At 46.5% G+C, this 20,129-nt stretch overlaps 1 protein-coding gene across 1 annotated transcript in view; it reads right to left on the bottom strand.

Moving 5' to 3' along the window:
- The window catches only part of LOC308676218 (protein orai-2-like), a gene marked incomplete at both ends in the record, with an annotated part of 33,449 nt that extends 16,563 nt beyond the window's left edge, over positions 1 to 16,886 (bottom strand). Inside the window, one exon of the mRNA XM_081342014.1 lies at positions 16,632 to 16,886. Coding sequence (XP_081198140.1) covers positions 16,632 to 16,886 — 255 coding nt within the window. The remainder of the gene's footprint in view (positions 1 to 16,631) is intronic.
- Between the last annotated feature and the right edge of the window lie 3,243 nt (positions 16,887 to 20,129).

The raw sequence follows: 20,129 nt of genomic DNA, 5'->3' as shown, positions 1-20,129 counted from the left end.
TGCAGGCTAACCTAATTTCAAAGTCTGCAGGGGCTGGTTCCTCTTAGTAGGTTGGGTGAGAAATTTCTCTCCACATGCTCAGAGGTGCTCTGCTTCTGTAGGATTTCCGCTCTTCATCTGTCCTAAACTCTGAGGCAGCATTCTGATCAACAACAGAGTAGACTAACAACAACTCACTATCTTGTTGCTGGTTTCTCTAAACCAGTGTTTCTCAGCCATAGCAACTTTAAGAGATCTGGACTTCAACTCCCAGAATTCCTCAGGCAGGACGCATGCTGCCTGGGGAATTCTGGGAGTTGAAATCCACATATCTTAAAGTTGCCAAGACTGAGAAACGCTGCTTAAAAATATACAAATTGAAGCTCAGGCAGAGAAACTGCTACAGTTTGCTTGAGCCAAAGTGAAAACAGAATTTACAGCATTTTTCCCTTCCTTAAAATGCCACTTTCCCCCCAATTAAATGATTTTCTTTGGGGAGAAAAAACATACACATACTTCCAAAACAGAAATTGTTGATTCTGGAACAAGCCTTGCAACAGGTTCAACACTCAGATGCCTGAGTGCTTTGGTTTCAAACAAGTAAGATCACACAGCTTTGACCTTAGGATCTGGCAAGGTACAGGGCAAGGCTTCCAAAGAGTTGTTTGATTCCAACCTCCCTGCAAGAAATTATGGGTGGCATCCAATGGCCCACCCACATTCTGTAATCCCAAACATCAACCAAGTGGGATACTTTATGCTAGGCTGAGAATGTCAACCTCCAGGTCACTCAGCTGCGCTCGGATTTGGACTCGTTTCAAAGTTCACAGTTGGTTATAAGATGGGCAGCTATATAAATATTTTAAATACATACATACATAAATAAATAAAGTTGATCAGCAATCCAACTAGCCAGATTTCTCAGGCTTTTAGCTTTCTCCGATGGGAATGACCTCTGGATGTGCAGACTTCGATTCCCAGAATTCCCCCATTAGCAGGGCTATTCCTAAGAATTCTGGGAGGTGAAGTCCCCATATCTGGAGGGCACGAAAACTGGGGAAAGACTGCTCTACCTGCTATCCCTTACTGTCTCAGATGAAAATACAGCAATGTGTATTAAAAAGTAATCTGATGAAGCTACACTATACAAGTGAAAGAAAATAGGTTAGGTACAAGGCTCTTCAGAAGCAGAACATTATTTTACATATACATACATACATACGTATACATACACATACACATATATACACACATACAGTCCATGAGTTACAACCATTCATTTAATGACCGTTTGAAGTTACAGCACCACTCCAAAAAAAATGGCTTATGAGTGGTCCTCGCAGTATGCAGCCTCCCCATGCCATGTTCAAAATTCTGGCATTCAGCAGGTATTTACAAGGGTTGCAGAGTCCCAGATTTTGTATAACAACCCCGTGTTTCACAACTGCAGTGATTTGCTTAACGGCCATGGCAAAAGGTCGTAAAATTGGCTAAGAAGTAAAGGTAAAGGTTCCCCCGCACATGTGTGCTAGTCGTTTCCAACTCTAGGGGCTGGTGCTCATCTCCGTTTCAAAGCCGAAGAGCCAGCACTTGTCCAAGGACGTCTCCGTGGCCATGTGGCCGGCATGACTAGACGCCAAAGGCGCACGGAACGCTGTTACCTTCCCACCGTAGTGGTCCCTATTTTTCTACTTGCATTTTTACGTGCTTTCGAACTGCTAGATTGGCAGAAGCTGGGACGAGTAACAGGCGCTCACTGTGCTACGCGGCACTCGGGATTCGACCCGCCAAACTGCCGACCATCTGATCGACAAGCTCAGTGTCCTAACCCACTGAGCCACCGCGTCCCTATAAAATTGGGTGCAACTCACTTAAATTCTGGTCCCGACTGTGATAGTCAAGGTAGTCAACAGGTAGTCGAGGGTAATGAAACTTCAGCCTCATACCTGTAGTCCCCCAGCTGATTTTGCGCCTAAAAGAGGGCGGCTGAGTTGTTTAAGAACGGCAGCCGAAATCCATTGGAAGAGCGTCAGATCCAGGGGGGAGCTGTCCTAGGAAACAATATTCCAAATCCAGAGCACAGAGAGAAAAGGCTGAGCCCGCCCCCCCCCCAATTGATGGGAGAAAGCGAGGTGACTGCATATAATGTGCAGGGGTTAATGCGCAATCTCGTCTTGCTAGCAAGATGGGGAGATTAAGAGATTGGTCAATGAAGATTCTCAGTCACCCGGTTTGAGTGGTCTGGAAGTTGAGTCACGGCTACTGTACTCGGCTACTGTACCGTTTGCTGCCGATCCAAGTAGCTTCTTCAGCCTGAGCAAGTTGGTTAGGCGGACCCCATAGATCTCCTCCAGGGTAAGAAATGAAACCTCCCTGGAGGACATGTAGGGGGAGGGGCCCACCTAACCAGCTTGCTCAGGCTGAAGAAGTTACCTGGATAAGCAGCAAAAGGTTTTGAACCTGTGAGGTGTTCTCACAATGAATCGTTAAAGGAGCTTCCAAGCAAAGGCATCACGCAGAGATGCAATCATATTAGTTTTATTCATGATAGATCAAAGAGAAAGAAATACTTGGCATGAAAGCATTCATGCCTGCATGTGAGAGAGAAATAAAATAAAACAAAACAAGCTAGTATTACATGACTAAAATAGAGGTTAGGAGTAGAGATAGAACTGGAGAATAGAACTAGAAGCTGGAAAATGGAGAACAAAGAGCAGCCCCTCGTGCAGAGGTATTTATGGGGGGTCTTGGCCCCTCCTTGACCATAAAACACTCTCACCAATGGGGCTGTGGGTCCGAGACCCTTGGCTCATCAGTGGAAGCAAAGAAGCCTCTTTGCCTCCATCTGATGACCCTTTTGGGGAACTGCCAATGGCTGGCACTAAACATCTAACAATTCCCCTTCTTGCCAGCCAATGACAGGGACCAGTGAATGTATGTAAGGGGTGAGCAGGTGTCATAGACATGCATGAAAAACATTCAGAAGGCCAAACACAAACGCTTACACAGAAGGTTGTGCCGGTCAATGGGAACAGGTTTGGTGAACAGATCAGCTATCTGGTCAGCTGTGTTACAGTGCTCAACATGTATAAAACCCTTTTTGGTAAGCTGCCTGACATTTTTATAGCGTATGTCTATATGGCGAGATCTGGAGCCTACTGCATAAGCCTCCGAGATTGCAATTGCGGCAGTGTTGTCCTCTAGAATTTGGATGGGCAGAGGGGGAGATGCCCAGATGCTTGTTATCAGTTCATTGAACCAAGTCAAATCATTGGCCGTGTCTGACAGGCTGGCATATTCAGCCTCGGCCGTGGAGCAAGAAATAAATTTTTGCTGCCTAACATGCCAATGTATTGGGCAGCCATTTAGCAATATAAGGAAACCAGAAGTGCTCCGTCTAGTTTTGGTGTCTCCAGCCCAGTCTGCGTCTGAGTAAGCGGAGAGCTGGGCCGTCTTCCCCTTCTCTGGTTCTAGCATGAGAAGAGCATCAGCTGTGCCCTTTAGGTATCTAAGCACCCTTTTGACAGCAGTCCAGTGGAATTCCTTTGGGTGTTCCACGTGCCTGGACAATAGATTCACAGCTAAAGCTATGTCAGGTCTGCTCCAATTGCTGATGTATAGCAAGGAGCCAATCACAGATCTGTAAAGCGTGTTATCTGTGAACTCAGGACCATCCTTATGGGTGTGGTTGTAAAAGTCGGTTTGCATTGGGCTATGCGTAGGATTAGATTCTGTCATTTTGCATTTGGCCAGTAATTCCTCTATCTTTTCTTTTTGTGATAGAGCGAACCCCCCTTTAGTGGCCAAAATATGCACACCCAAGTACTTGTCAACCCGCCCCAAAGACTTCAGAGTAAACTTTTCTTCCAGGGCCTTGGCAAATTCATCACACCTTTCCTTGTTAGGCCCTACATATAATAGGTCGTCCACATAAACTAACACCCGTTCTGTGGTTCCCTTGGAATTGCGTGTGAAAACACATTGATCTGCATGAGATTCTGAGAAACCAACTCGTTCTAAACTCTTTCTAAGACAGTCATACCATAATTTCCCTGACTGCTTAAGACCATATAATCCTTTGTGAAGCAACCATGTATTTCCCCCTTCTTGCTGGTAGCCAGGAGGAGCTCTCACGTAGATCTGCCGGTCCAAGTTGGCGTGGAGGTAAGCCGTCTGGATGTCAAATTGGAAGACTTCTTCTCCCAGAGCGGCTGCAGTCACGAGGGCGGCCTTGATGCTCTCTGCCCGGACGGTTGGAGAGTAAGTCTCCGAGTAGTCCTCCATATAACGCTGAGCGAAGCCCTGGGCTACCAAACGGGCCTTATACAGGTAGAGACCATTGGCAAGTGGTTTGGCCTTGTAAACCCACCTTGTGCCAATGACTTTCCTGTCTTTTGGAGGTTGCTGGGGGGTGAAGACCTTGAGTTGTTTTAAGCTCTGCATTTCCTTCTCCATCGCGAGCTGCCATCTCTCCTGCTCCTCGATGGGCAGCTCCTGGATGTCAGAGAAGGATTTTGGGGTGACCACAACGCTGTTGACAGACGCGATGTGGCCAATGTCAATTCTCTTTGGTGGGACCCCTTTGTTGGACCGCTTTGACCTCCTTACCTTCTGCCACTCACCGCTCTTTTCTTCTGCGGGTCTCTGAGGTGTCGCTGGGGGTGAAGACGGCGTGTCTTCCTCCATGGGACTGGACGCATCTTCGTCTTGTTCCTCACTTTCGTCGGTGGCAGGGTATGTGGTCGTCTCAGGTGATGTCGTGGTCGGTGTGCCTCTGCTGGGTCGGTTGGCATATGGGCTCAGATCATTTGAGTGGATCTGGGTCCAATTGGAATCCTCTTCGAAAGAGGCAGATTGGGAAGTCACAGGCCTGCCCCCTTCTCCCAGGAAACGATAGGCCTTGGAGCCAGGAGCATAGCCCAAGAACCTTAGTCTCTGGGAAACAGATCTCCCCTTCTTCCGCAGCTGCTTGGGGATGTGCACCCATGCATAGGTACCAAAAACACGCAAATGTGCCAGATTTGGTTTCCTACCGTGAACCAGGAAATAGGGGGTCTGGTTCACAACACTGCTCCAGGTGCGGTTTAAGGTGTAATTGGCATAGTGGACCGCCTCTCCCCAGTATGACTCTGCGACATTAGCGTCCGCAATCAGACTACGCATCATGGTTTGCAGGATTCCATTCCTTTTCTCAGCTACACCATTTTGCGAGGGCGTGAATGGTGCAGTTAGAAAATGGCGGATGCCCTTACGCCTTACCCAGTCCTGGAACTTCTGAGACATGAACTCAGCCCCGCGATCGCTCTGCAATTGTGCGATCTTGGTCTTGTACTGGGTCTCTACGAAGTTGTACAGTGACTTTATGGCGTCAAAGGCTTCAGATTTTTCTGTGAGAGTATACACATGGCCGTATCTTGAAAAATCATCAACGGCAGTGAGGAAATACTTTTTCTTTCCTAGGGAAGGTGTAAAAGGCCCAACCAAATCAACATGTACTAGTTGGTACGGATATAGAGACTTACGTAATGACACTTTTGAGGTCGGGGCAGCCTTCCTCTTTGTTTTCTTGCAAATGGCACAGTCCAGAAACACGTCACAGTCCTTGAGCTGGACTCCCTCAGCAAATTCTCCCATCTTTTTAACTACAGGGAAGCTTGCATGACCCAGCCTTCTGTGCAATAAGTGGGCGCACTTATCATGAAGCCGCTTTCCCACTGACACCCTCTTGGCTCTAGTTGCTTTGAGTGGTGCTGTAGGTGCCTGCTGAGATTCAGGCTCCTTGCCCACACTGCCCTTGGAAAACCTTGGGGCAGGCTGTGGTGGCTTGGGAGAAAAATATGGTAAGCCGTTTATGATTGTAATATTTCCAATGACCTTCTGGTCCCTGGTGACATGACCTCCCCCCTTGCGAAATAAAACTTCCACTTTGTCATCGTCACACAATTTGGTAATGCTCAATAGGTTGTTGGCTATGGAGGGAGCGTGCAAGACACCCTCAACTTTTCCAAGCCCAGGTACAGAAACAAACCCCTCACCAACAACTGAAGCAGTATCACCGTTTGCAACCTTGACAGATGAGTTAATTTTCTTTAACCTTTTAAAACCTTGACTCATATTAGTAATGTGAGAAGAAGCTCCAGAGTCCAGTAACCATAAGTCAGTGGAGCTATCAGCCCTTGTTGTGGGGGTGAGGGAACAAGTAGGCAGAAAATTTCCCTTGCCCCTGCCACGCCCCCTTCCTTGCCCCTTGCCCCTTACTTGATTGGGACCACGTTTAGGGGCTTGATGTTGATGGGGGCAGTCTTTCTTGAGGTGCTCCTCAGAGCCACAGATGAAACACTTAAACAGAGCATTAATTTGCTCTGAGTTGTGGCGCCCCTTTCTGGCTTGCTGAGTGGTGGCTCTGGAGTATTCACCGGCATCTCTTCTCCTTCTATCTTCCTCGATCAGTCTTCCTGTGAGGTAGGACAGATTTATGTTTTCCCTCTTGACCGCTTCGAGTGAAACAATGAAATTGCTCCAACTCCTGTCTAGGGAAGCGAAAATGACCGCAACCATGCTCACATCATTTACAGGAAAGCCTCTGGATATTAATTCTGACCTGAGTGCCTTTAATTTTGCAAGATGTTCAGGCATGCTGGCACCAAACCTCAGTCTGGTTGAATAAAGCTCAGTTGTAAGTCTGGTGATGGAACCAATGGTATCGCTGTTGAATAAATTGTATAATAGCCGCCACACTTCATCAGCTCTGAGCCCCGCTGGTATGCTGGAAAACAGGTTATTATCCAGAGAGCTGAGCAGGGTCGAATAAGCCTGCAAATGTCGCCACTCTTCTTGACGTCCCCATGGAGGAGGGGGTGGTTTCTGGACCATTTGTAGAGTCCCATTCTTTAAGAGATATAGCTGTATATCTTTACTCCAACTGCTATAATTCTCCCCCCCCCAGCTGTAGTTTTTTAAAATCATTTGGCAAATTTGCTGCAGGAATATAGTCCTTATCAGACCCACTTTCAAAAAATTTTGAGGTGTCCATTGATGTGAATGGGAGAGGAAAAGTGGTTTCCACAGTGAAAGGGGTCCCTCCAGTGGTCGAGGAGGGAATCCTTTCTTGACTATTTATTAATTCCAGATGGGCGTGCCCGGAAACCATGTGATCCGGGGGAGGGCGTTGTTCAGGATTTCTCCCTTCTTCCCATGAGGCATTGGGGGGGCGGAGCCCAGATTTGCCGGCCGGCATCTCTTTCTTGTTGCTGCAAGCACATGGATTTTCATCATTGTCTGTTTTGCCCTGAGAAGCCCATCGCTGTTCATGAAGACCTGAAGAGAAGGTAGGAAGCTGTGGGGTTTGATCGTTGGGAGGCTTCAGGCTGGACCCCCCCCCCGGCAGTTGGGCCCTGGGGAGAGAATAGGAGGCCTGGGGGGAGGGGGCTGGGCACCCCTGATGCTGCTGCCGCTGTCTTGCTGGCCTCTAAGGCGCTGGCCAAGGCTTGCATGGCTGTCTGGAGAGCCGTTGTAACAGTTTTGGCTGGACAGACCTCATTGTCATCATAGCACTTTAGGCTTTGTGGGGGGGAGAACTCAGGAATATGCATGCTGTTTTGGCCGGAAGCCAGGGATTGCATGTCATTTCTGCTGTATGCCAGGGACTGCTGGCTATTTTGGTTGGATGCCAGGGACTGCTGGCTTTCCAGACTTAAAAAAATCAAGACTTTGTTAGATTTAGTGGGGGCCGCCATCTTGTTTCCTGTGCCAGACCACGTGGGCGGAGCCATCTTGTTTCCGCTTGCCCCAGGAAGCTGTAGCTCACGGCTGGGCGGGGGGGTTCGCGCCAAAAGCCCTGGGGTCCCGGGGTCACTAAGGGAGGCGGGCGCCATATTTGGGGGCCTCGTGGTCTCTAGGGAGAGGCTCACCAGGGGTTCTGAGGCTTTCTGGACTGTTTCCTGGGCTGCTGTTCCCTGGGCTGCCCCCCCTTTCCCTTGCATTGCAAAGATCTCTTTAAGCAGCTCTTCACGTTCCTGTGCAGTCAGTTTACTCACGCGGCGTTTGGTCTCAGCCAGGTCCGTCTCTGCAGCATCTGAGCAATCTTGGACAGTCTGCAAACCTTGTATGCTCTCCTCTGTGGCGTTCAGTTGTAGAGAGGCATGTGAATGGGTCCCAGATGCTCTGCTGGATCCTCTGACGGGATGAAGGCCATTTGCATTCTCATCTGCAGCTGAGGTTGCTTCAGGGACTGAAGTCTTGGATGTAGGCATCTTTGATTGATGACTCCTGGTCACGATCTGGGATCTCCGGCCATCCATTTCAGTTTCAAATCTTCTGCAAGCTTGGAAGCTTTCCTTTAAACCATCCTCTGGCTACCAACTTGTGAGGTGTTCTCACAATGAATCGTTAAAGGAGCTTCCAAGCAAAGGCATCACGCAGAGATGCAATCATATTAGTTTTATTCATGATAGATCAAAGAGAAAGAAATACTTGGCATGAAAGCATTCATGCCTGCATGTGAGAGAGAAATAAAATAAAACAAAACAAGCTAGTATTACATGACTAAAATAGAGGTTAGGAGTAGAGATAGAACTGGAGAATAGAACTAGAAGCTGGAAAATGGAGTACAAAGAGCAGCCCCTCGTGCAGAGGTATTTATGGGGGGTCTTGGCCCCTCCTTGACCATAAAACACTCTCACCAATGGGGCTGTGGGTCCGAGACCCTTGGCTCATCAGTGGAAGCAAAGAAGCCTCTTTGCCTCCATCTGATGACCCTTTTGGGGAACTGCCAATGGCTGGCACTAAACATCTAACAGAACCAACAGTCCCGCTGCGGTGACTCAGCTTCCAGATAAAACGAGAGGTTTTTAGCAACCCAACGTTGCTCCTACGGCCAAGGATGGGTGGCGCTCTTTCCAAGAAAAACAAGCTAAACCTAATCCAAATTTGATGGGTGAGAATATGGTGGTGGTGGGTGGAGCCCAAGATTATCGGAGGAGAAGCAAATACAAGGTCATCAAATTCAGGAAGCAAATAATCGATTGGGTGGTCCGTGCAACACCCAGCAGTGAAAGTCCAGACTCGGATACCGGCAAAGGGAAGAAGACGAGGCATCAAAGATTTTATCAGCAAGACTGTTTCTGTTTCCATGGCCTCCTAGGAAGACCATCACAGCAAGCAGAAAGACCAACCTCATGCCCTCCCACCAGCCGAAGGTGTGGCTGCAAGAGACTTTTCTTCACCCTTCCTGTAGATCTGAAGAAAAAAGGACACCCCCCCCACACACACACACCTCAATATAACAGCCAGAGAAATAAAACATGCTGTGTTGGCTGGGGTGTGAATAACTTTTCAAAGCCACCTTTGATCTAGGGATTATTTGGGGACTGAGGGGGAAGGAAGGTAACAGCACTTCCCCCACCCCTCTTCAATGCAACCATGTCCATTTTTCAGAGATTCCCTGGACAAAATCCCTGCGGTTTTCTTGGCAAGGTTTTTCAGAAGTGGTTTGCTATTGCATCAAGTTCCCTTCGTCCAGTGCGCTCGCAGAGGGAGGGTCTTCTCAGGGTGCCGCCGATAAAAGATTGCCGGCGGATAACACCCAGGGAGAGGGCCTTTTCTGTGGGTGCACCTGCCCTCTGGAACCAGCTGCCCGTGGAGCTCAGAACTGCTCCTGACCTGCGTTCATTCCGCCGAGACCTGAAGACTTGGCTCTATGAGCTCTCTGACCCAGGCTGAGAATTTTAACCGGGGTTTTATTTTCAGGGATAATTTAATATTTTATTTATCTTTTAACTTGTATTTTGTATTGGTATGATTTTAAAATGCCCTGTAAACCGCCCTGAGTCCTCCGGGAAAGGGCGGTATATAAATCTAATAAAATAAAATAATTAAATATTGCCTCCTTCCTGGGGTTGAGAGAAAGCGATTGGCCCAAGGTCCCCTACCTGGCTTAAGGTGGGACTAGAACTCATGTCCTGGTTTTTAGCCCGATGCTTTAATCACTAGACAAACCAGCACATTACCTTTGACCATATATGGAGTGTAACTGCCTCTGAGCACACAAGGAACACTAATTCCCTTCTGATTCAACATAAATTCTCTTCCTTGGGATTGTCTCATTCCAAAGCCTCTTTGCATTTAAAAATAAAACATAGCCATGCTCATGTTTTTGCCAGCAATCAGGTATTTTCTGTTCCAGCAGGATCGATAAATTAAATCTGTCCAGCTGCCCATCCAGTTCTCTGGTAGATGTTAGAACCATATTTAAGACATCAAGAGAAACTGCCCAACTGTGGGGAAAATAAAACTATTTTACCCCAAAGAGCTTATGTAATTAATTAATTGTGGCTCAAATTATGGCTTTTTAACTATCACTGCCAAATTAGAGGCATTCTCAATCCTGGGAGGACTGCATAGGGCTCCAAGACCTGGAAGAAAAACTAGAAACTTGGATAAATGTGGATAAAAAAATCAGTTTTATTCCCTTGACATTTTTCACATCTGTGCAAATTCCTTTTCTTCAGTTTTGTCATTGTAATCACCTATTTAGTGGCACCAGGAAAGCAGTTCTCTAACTCCCCACAATTGTGATTTATTTGAATATTTTTAAAGAAAATGACTTTAGATGAGGGTTTTTTTTTCTCCTGCCTGTTAAAGAAGCTTCTGAATCTTTAGTCAATGTTTCTCAAACTTGGCAACTTTTAATAAGTGTGGTCTTCAGCTCCCAGAATTCCCCCGCTAGCACTCCACACATATTAAAGTTGCCAAAATTCTGGTTTAAATAAATAGAAGAGGTATTTGTTGCTACTAAAAAAAATTGACAGCAAGTGTACAGGTAGTTCTCAATTGACGATCACAGTTGAGGCCAAAATTTCTGTTGCTAATGAAACATGTGTTAAGTGAGTTTTGCCTAATTTTATGACTTTTCTTGCCACAGTTAAGTGAATCATTGCAACTGTTAAGTTAGTAACGTGGTTGTTAAGTGAATCTGGCTTCCCCATTGGCTTTGCTCATGAGAAGGTCGCAAAAAGCTGATCACATGACCCCAAGACACTGTAGCCATCATAAATATGAACCAGTTGCCAAGCATTCGAATTTTGATCATGTGACCATGAGGATGCTGCAACGGCCGTTAAGTGTGAAAAACGGTCATAAGTCACTTTTTCCAGTGCCGTTGTAACATTGAACAGTCACTAAATGAACTGTTGTAAGTTGAGGAATACCTGTACTAAAAAAAAAACGATCAAAGATGCTTTGAGGAGAAAAATAACAAAGGAGGCTGTTGCGTTCTAGCTAGGCCTCTTCTTTCAGAGTGGAAACCGGTAGGATAAATGGCAACCCATTCAACTTCTAGCACTCTAAAGCATGGTTCTTCAAACTTGGCCCTTTTATGACTTCCTCAGCAAAGCTGGCTGAGGAATTCTGGGAGTTGAAGTCCACGAGTCATAAAAGAGCCAAGTTTGAAGACCCCTGCTCTAAAGCAACTTTTCCACCATTTTGGTTCATAATGAATATGGCAGGCGAACCAGGAACCCAAAACCCTGATTCATTTCCTTCATCTGCCATGCAGCTCCGTGACTGATTGTAATCAGACAAGTTGTGTCATTAAACACAGTGCCAAGCTGACTGCCTGGGGCGACAGGTATTAGCAATGGCAGCCTTCCAGCTGTTCTCCTTAAATCTTCAGCCATTCCTTTCTCCTGGAGCCCAGAGTTCCGCTTGATATTTATGGAGATTTTCAGTCATCCAGGTCACGGTTGTCCCAAAGGTGTTTTTTCAGAAGGCAACTGGATTTTCTTGTTTTACTTTGAAGTCGGTTTGCCTCAAATCCAAGAAGCTTCTTCGAATGGTGAGGGAGCATGAACGGATTTCCAGAAAACACTGCAGACTACAGAAACCATTTGCGCTTCAGTTTGAGAGGCAGACAACACAGACTCATCCCCAACAGTTTGTGCCTGTCTTCAACAGTGAAGAGATACAGGGCAGAAAATATTCTGCAGCCAAGATGGCTCAACACATATTTGCACTACTCAGGTGACCTTGAGGACACAGGTAAACCTCCAAATGGCTTCAACGACTCTCTAAAACAGGGGTCTTCAAACTTGGCCCTTTTATGTCTTGTGGACCTCAACTCCCAGAATTCCTCAGCCAGGCACGCTGGCTGAGGAATTCTGGGAGTTGAAGTCCACAAGTCATAAAAGGGCCAAGTTTGAAGACCACTGCTCTAAAAGAATGCAAATGACCAGTTATCTGCAAGGAGTATAAATCCTTCCATTCCCCACCATCAAGGTCAGAGCTGAAGAAGCTTCTTTGATGAGAAGCAAAACGTCTTCAAAGAAAAACAAGAAAGTCCAGTTTCCGCCTGAAAAAAGCATCTTTGGGACAAAACTCTGCTTCACATCAAGCTGTCTTTAGCCTGCTAAATTAGCTTTCTGGGTTTGGGTGTGGCCCCAAATAAGGAAATGTAATGTTGTCAACATAACTAGCCTGGAGAAAGGAAACTTCTTGTTTTTTGCTTCAGGCCGCATCTGTCTTGGTCACCACATTATAAAAAAAGATGTTGAGACTCTGGAAAAAGTACAGAGAAGAGCAACAAGGAAGATTAAGGGCCTTGAAAACTAAAATATATGAAGAATGGTTGCAGGAATTGGATATAGCTAGTCTAGAGAAAAGGACTTGGTGATATGATAGCAGTTTTCCAATATTTGAGGGGCTGACACAAAGAAGAGGGGGTCAACCTTATTTTCCAAAGCACCTGAGGGCAGGACAAGAAGCAACGGATGGAAACTAATCAAGGAGAGAAGCAACCTGGAATTAAGGGGAAACTTCCTAACAGTGAGAACAAGTAAGCAGTGGAACAGCTTTGCCTTCAAAAGTTGTGGGTGCTTCATCACTGGAGGTTTTTATCGTAAGAAGAGTCTAGACAGCCACATGTCTGAAATGGTATAGGGTCTCCTGCTTGAGCAGAGGGCTGGACTAGAAGACCTCCAAGGTCCCTTCCAGCTCTATTCTCTGGCCTAGCCCACCTATGGTAATAGGATTGTGGTAAACAAAGGAATGGGTGGAAAACCTTATTGGTGAATCCAAGTCCTCCCAGATGAAAGGAGGGACAAAGGTAAATTAAAATATAGTGTACACTGAAATCGTGGCGTGTTCTATGCAGGCCTTAGGCAAAAGGTCCAATGATGTCCATATTTTATTTATTTATTTGTAAAATATATTGGCCGTCCATCTTACCAGAGGGTATAACTCTGGATGGCTTACAATCTTAAAAATATAAAAACTATGCAAAACCCAATATAATACACTATATTCATAGGCCACAGATAGCAATCCTGCATGCTCTGAGAAGGCATGGTGCAGTCACCGCTGGAGTGCCAAGACCAGGGGTCTTCAAACTTGGTCCTTTTATGACTTGAGGACTTCAGCTCCCAGAATTCCTCAGCCAGGCACGCTAGCTGAGGAATTCTGGGAGTTGCAGTGCACAAGTCATAAAAGGGCCAAGTTTGAAGACCCCTGGCCAAGACAGTTGGACAGTGGACAGTTGCAGGGGGGGAGACTCTCTGTACAGCTAGTCCTCGACTTACAGCCATTCATTTAGTTCAAAGTGACAATGACACTGAAAGAGGGACAGGAGCCGTCCTTGCATTTACAACCATAGCAGCATCTTCAAGGTCACGTGACCAAACTCAGGCATTTGGCAATCTGCATGTATTTAAAAGGGTTGCAGCATCCTGGGTTCATGTGATCGCCACATACAACCATCCCAGCCAGTTTCCGACATGCAAAATCAATGAGGGGAGCCGGATTCATTTAACAACCGCGTGATTCACTTGACAACTGCAGTGATTCACTTAACAACTGTGGCAAAAGCAGCTGTAAAATTGGGTACGACTCAACTAATAAGCACCTTGCTTAGCAATGGAAATTCTGGTCCCAATTGCAATCATGAGCTGAGGTCTACCTGCCCGTCCTCAAGAGGCTTTGGGGGCTTACAACATTAGCAGAAGCCTGGCACTCCAGAATTAAACCCCTCCCCCCCACCCCAGAGTCGAGCAGCGTGCAACCGAAGAGGACAAAAAAAAGCTTCAGCAAATTAGCTCTTCCCTTTTTAAAAAGTCTTCTGTGGCAGCACCAAATAAATCAGCTTTTGACTTTCAAGGGTGGGGGAAGGAGCAGGAAAGAGAAGGCAAAATGGCTGGGCCTTCATCCGTAGTGGCACTTAATTTCCCAGTGTGTTTTTGAAGTCACGTTTAACAGCTTTTCTTTTTCTTTTCAAAAAAGTAAGGCCTATTTTAGGGTTTGTAAATGCAGCGGGGGGGGGGGCGGGGGGGGAGGGGGGGAGCGTTCTCAAAAGTTGGAAAAAGTAAAAGCCCTTTTCAGTTGCAGTCTTAACCATTTGACCAAACTGATTCTTGTATGGTTTTTATATTGTTTCTTGCATTTCGCCTAGTTTTTAATTATGCCTAGCTGCGCAGAATCATGAATTGGAGAGGGGTAGTCATGTAAATCGAAATAATAAACAAATTAATATAAGATAGTCTCCAGAAAGTTTGGGGAGGCATGCCTGGACACCCCTACTTTACAGAGAGACGCAGACTGCGTACATGAAAGTAGCCTTTTTCCCAATGAAAGGAATAATAAAAAGCAGTGCTTTTTTTTGTAAAAGAAAAAAGGTGCCGGAACTCACACATGTCATATAACCCGCCTTGCCTACCCTACAAGTTTCCATCCAAAAAAGGTGCCGGAACTCCGTTCTGAGCGTTCTATGAGAAAAAAAGCCCTGAATAAAAGTATTATTCAGAAATTTCTAATGAGTCTAAAGGTTGAAGCAGAAGCCAACTGAAGATCAGAAATAATATTTTATCTAAGCATTGACAGGTACAAATACGAAAAGCAGAAGTTACAAATTGTAAGAGGAAATACCAAAACAACATAGGAGATGGACTGTGGTAACAGAAAATCAGATGGTGAAAGATAGGCTATGGACAAAGGGGCTTCCTGGAACACGGGAAGGACAGTGGTTTTAGGCGGTCTGGAAAGATGATCGGATGATTAGGGAAGGGGTGTTGAGTGCGATAGGGGAGGTGGAATCTGCATCGGGGATAGGATATAAAAATGTGTCAAACAGCTCTGTAAGGCGTGGCTGAACTCCTGTGTGTGTTTCAGTCCACCAAGCCTTTGCAAACGCTTCTTTTGAAATAAAACTTTGTTGCTGGAATTCCAAGTGAGTTTGTTTTGTTTTGGATCTTGAGCCAGGTTCCAAACACCAAGCAGAATGCTCTTAGTTGTTCTGAACCACAATACCCATCCGTTTGAGCTATCCGTATTGTGGACCATGGGATCTCCACTCCAAAAAGCGGTTGGGAAAAGTTGGGACGGAGCCTGGAAGCTGCAGAGCCAGGTTTTAAGCCAGTGTTAGTCAACCTTAGCCACTTTAAAGGTGTGTGGACTTCAATTCCCAGAATTCCCCCAGCCAGCCAGTCCACAGGCTTTAAAGTGGCCGAGGTTGACATGATGTTTTATGGCAGGCATGTCAAACTGCCGGCCCGCGGGCCGGATGCATCATACTGAAACCGCGCCTACCCCATTGCCAGCAATGGGGAAAAAGTCGCAATACGTTGTGCAATGTCACATGACGTCGCGAGTTTGACATGCCTGTTTTATGGCATGGAGACGCCACAAGGCTGTTTGTGAGGGGAGCCACAGGAATTAAAACAGCTCTGAACAGTTTTGCAAAGTTCAGGTCTTGTTCCAGCCATGAAACACCATCTCCAATTTGGCATCCCTTTTGGGAGACGAAAGAATTGATCCAGAGAGATCCGGAGACCGCTTGGATGTTCAAGGTTAGCCAGTCTTGGATTGATCTCCTCGGGTCGGATAAAATAATGCACTGACTTCTGAAAAATTAGATGGGGGTCACCAAAGGGATTTAATTAACCCTGGCCTTTGTCTGGAAGTGAAGGAAAGATGTCCTTCCTTTTTCAGAAAATAGGGAATGTGTGAAACAGGAGACTTGCACCTGCATTTTCTACACAGTACTAGCAGCACTGATGGATAATAATAACAATAATAACAATAACAATAATAATAATAATAATAATAATAATAATAATAATAATAATAATAATAATAATGATGATGATGATGATGATGGAAGGGACCTTGGAGGTCATCTAGTCCAACCCCCTGTTCAGGCAGGAAAGTCCTTGACTTACAACAGTTCATTTAGTGACCGCTGTAAGTTACAACGGCACTGAAAAAAGTGACTTACGACCATTTTTCACCCTTACAACCATCACAGCAGGGTGATGTGATCAAAATTCAGAGGCTTGGCAACCGACTCGTATTTATGACGGTTGCAGCGTCCCGGGGTCATGTGATTTCCCCCTCGGTGACCTTCTGACAAGCCAAGTCAAGGGGGAATCCAGATTCACTTAACAACCCTGTTCCTCGCGGCGTGATTCGCTTAACAGCTGTGGTCGTAAAATGGGGCAAAACTCCCTTAAGCCACAGAAAGTTTGGGGCTCAGTTTGGTGGCCTTTTTCAATCCGAGGACTACCTGGATTTCTCCCCCGCGATGTCCCTGCAAGGCCAAGGCAGCGCGGACCAACGGGTAGAGCCCAGCCGGGCGGGAGGCGCTTCCCTTCCCCTCTCCCCAAACTCACCATGGCGAAGCCGGAGAGCAGAGCCGAAGTGCGGCTGGAGGCTTTCAGCTTGGCCCGGCTGAGGTAAAGCCGCCGCCAGTTGAGGGCGTGCAGCGAGTGCTGGTTGGCGCTCATCAGCTCCAGGTAACTTCGCCGGACGAACTCCCGGTAGGTGGCGGAGACGCCCAGCGGCTCCGAGGACTCGGGGTTCAGCGGCTCGCGTTCCCCTTCCGCCCCTTCGCCCTCCGGCGCCTCGGCTCCCCCGCCGGGTTTCATCGGAGCTGCAGAGGAAGGCGGGCGGCGGCCGGCAAGCTCCGAGGGGCGGCAGGCAGAGGCGAGCCCGCCTGCCTCTGCCCGCCGGGGCGAGCAAGCGGAGCCGGACCCCGCGGGGGAAGCGAGCGGCGGTGCGGGCGGGCGGACCGGGAGAAGAGGCGAGGCGGTCCCCGGAGGCGCGCTCCGTCCGGGCCGAGGCCAGAAGCGAATGCACGGAGGGCGGGAACCGGGCGAGAGACCCCGAAGGATCGGAGCCGGCGGGGGAAAAAAAAGAGGGAGATTCCGCCGAGGGAAGCGAAGCTCGGACGCGGACGCGGCGCCGGGGCAAAAGTTGCGATTGGCGCACGGGCGGCTGCGCTGCTGGGTGGGGCGAGGGAGGCCGGAGCGACAGACGGGGCGGGCGGGGAGAAGCCGCGGGGCGTTCGCTTCGAGGCTTAAAGGGGAAGCGGCGGGGGAAAAAGGGCGGCGGCGGCGGCGGCGGCGGCTTCGGAGGCCGCCTCTCCGCTGGGATGCGAGGAATCTGTTGCTCCGCTCCAGCACCGGTAGCTGGAAATGGGCGAAGTGCGAGCGATGAGCAACATGTGAATGCTCCAACACTGGAAGTTTTTAAGAAGATAGATAGATAGATAGATAGATAGATAGATAGATAGATAGATAGATAGATAGATAGATAGATAGATAGATAGATAGATAGATAGATAGATAGATAGATAGATAGATAGATAGATAGATAGATAGATAGATAGATAGATAAATAGATGGCTTTTTTTCTCATAGAATGCTCAGAACGGAGTTCCGGCACCTTTTTTGGATGGAACCTTGTAGGGTAGGCAAGGTGGGTTGTATGACATGTGTGAGTTCCGGCACCTTTTTCTTTTACAAAAAAAGCACTGGATAGATAGATAGATAGATAGATAGATAGATAGATAGATAGATAGATAGATAGATAGATAGATAGATAGATAGATAGATAGATAGATAGATAGATATGGATGGATAGATAGATAGATATGGATGGATAGATAGATAGATAGATAGATAGATAGATAGATAGATAGATAGATAGATAGATATGGATGGATAGATAGATAGATAGATAGATAGATAGATAGATAGATAGATAGATGATAGATATGGATGGATAGATAGATAGATAGATAGATATGGATGGATGGATAGATAGATAGATAGAGGGAGGGAAGGAGGGAGGGAAGGAGGGAGGGATAACCTTTATTGTCATTTTTTTTACTGTGGGCACAATGGCACACACTAAAACTGAAATTTAGCTGCTTGCTCTCAAAATGTGCACATACATAACACACATTTAAACATACTACATACAACATATGTATAGACCTACACCCTTAAGCAACATATAAATATTAATCACTCTCCGTCTTGAATACGCAACGGAAGGAGGAAGCTTTAGAAACCCAGCTGGTTGACTTTGGGCCAATTACCCGGAAGACTGTGAGTTCGAGTCCTACTTTAGTCATGAAAGCCTGCTGGGAGACTTAGGGCCAGTCGTGGGGTTTTTTTGTGTGTGTGTTTTTTGTTTTGTTTGTTTGTTTTCCCAGCCCACCCACTTCACAGGGTTGTAGTTGTGGGGGAAATAGGAGGAGGAAAAGGTGCTGGATATTATTGCTGCCTAGAGTTATTTGTAAAAAAATAATAAAGGTGGGATGTAAATAAATAAAGTAAACCTGGAAACCTCCTGCACACCCAAATTAAAATCTTTTCCTCCTTGGGCTTCCTTATGACCACCACTCGAATTCTCAGAGATGGCTTTGTTCATTTGGCTGGGTTGTTGTTTTTTTTGTTTTTGTTTGGTTTTGGTACCTGGAGATCAGTTTTGTAGAATCCTGCATCTCATCTCCAGTCATGGAAATCCATCCTCCGGGTCCAAAGAAACACGTTTCTCTGCCACTTCAGTGTTTTATGCAGCTATCATTTGTTATTGAAACCAGGCCAATGTGGGAAGCCAATCTGGGAGAGAAGAAAGAACTAGAGAGAACAAATGAATGGGGCGGGAGGGTAACAAACTAAAAGATTTAAGTTCAGTGAAAGGGAGGAGTGTCTCTGTGCACGGAGTGAAAGGGAGGTAAGTCAACAGCTTTCAAAATCGGGTGTTTGGGTGTGAATTCAACAGAATGAAACTTGAAACAAGGGCAGATCAATTTCAAACTGCGACCGCCCCCCCGTGGCAGACATGGGAACTGCAGGGAACTTTGAAGAAGCTGCCACCCACTTGCCATGTTTTTCCCCCAGTTCAAGCAGCTTCTAATGAATTTCACACTTTGTCTTGTATGTTCAATAGACAGGTATGAGCAATCTATCCAAATGGTAGATACAGGCTGCCTTGCCTAAACTGTCAGAGCAAAGAGAAACAGATGTCATTGTAGAAACAGGTTCCCCCTCCACCATGCCATCACTCTGCTAAACAACAGTAGTATAAGTACATACAAACTTTTAATGGATCTTATCAGTAGTTTTGATCAGTGACGTCATCAAAGTAAACAAAGCCACGTGCTGATTACGTCACCAGGCCATGCCCATAAATGGAAGTGACGTTCGCACCCCTCCTCCCCGGAAGTGACGTGCATAATCCACACCCCACCCCTCATGGTACAGGACTCACAAGGCCATAACCCTAGCCGGATATGACGTGTCTGCCCAACCCCATCAAAATAAGCATGGGTAACCCTAGCAGATAAGGTGTGATATAAGGTGATAGCCCTATTTCCAGATGGTGCTTGCCAAACCTAATCCCATCAACAAACATGTGGCGGTCAAGCTTCTGTGTACTTGATTACATTAGCCCTAGACTAATTCCATGGACGTGCAAATCCAAAAGAAACACAGAGACCTGTGTTTTTGGGAAACAAAACCCTGCTTTTGGGGGGGTGATAATTAAAAAAAGCTTTTTATTTCTAATCATTCTAGCCTAATGATGCTTTTAATTTTTGTGGAGTTTTAAAAATCAATACCTCAAAAGCTGGGGGTGGGGGGGAAAAAGGATCACCTAAAAGGCTTCCAGGGTTTGCATTTAAACCAGGCAATTTTAAAAACATTTTCCCTGAATGTAGGGGGAAAAAACCACAGGCCTTTTAAAGCCCACAGCTGGTTTTTTACCTTTGTAAAAATCTAAAGACTTATATTTTGGCATTTGCAACTCCCTCGAATTCATATGTACGCGTAACCGTTCATAGCAGAGATTTAATAAAATTTATTCTAACCTTACAGCAA

The sequence above is a fragment of the Vipera berus genome (genome assembly GCF_964194415.1).
Source record: "Vipera berus genome assembly, chromosome: W".
NCBI lineage: Eukaryota > Metazoa > Chordata > Lepidosauria > Squamata > Viperidae > Vipera > Vipera berus.
Note: the sequence above shows the minus strand (reverse complement) of the source record. Positions and strands in the feature narration are given on the sequence as shown.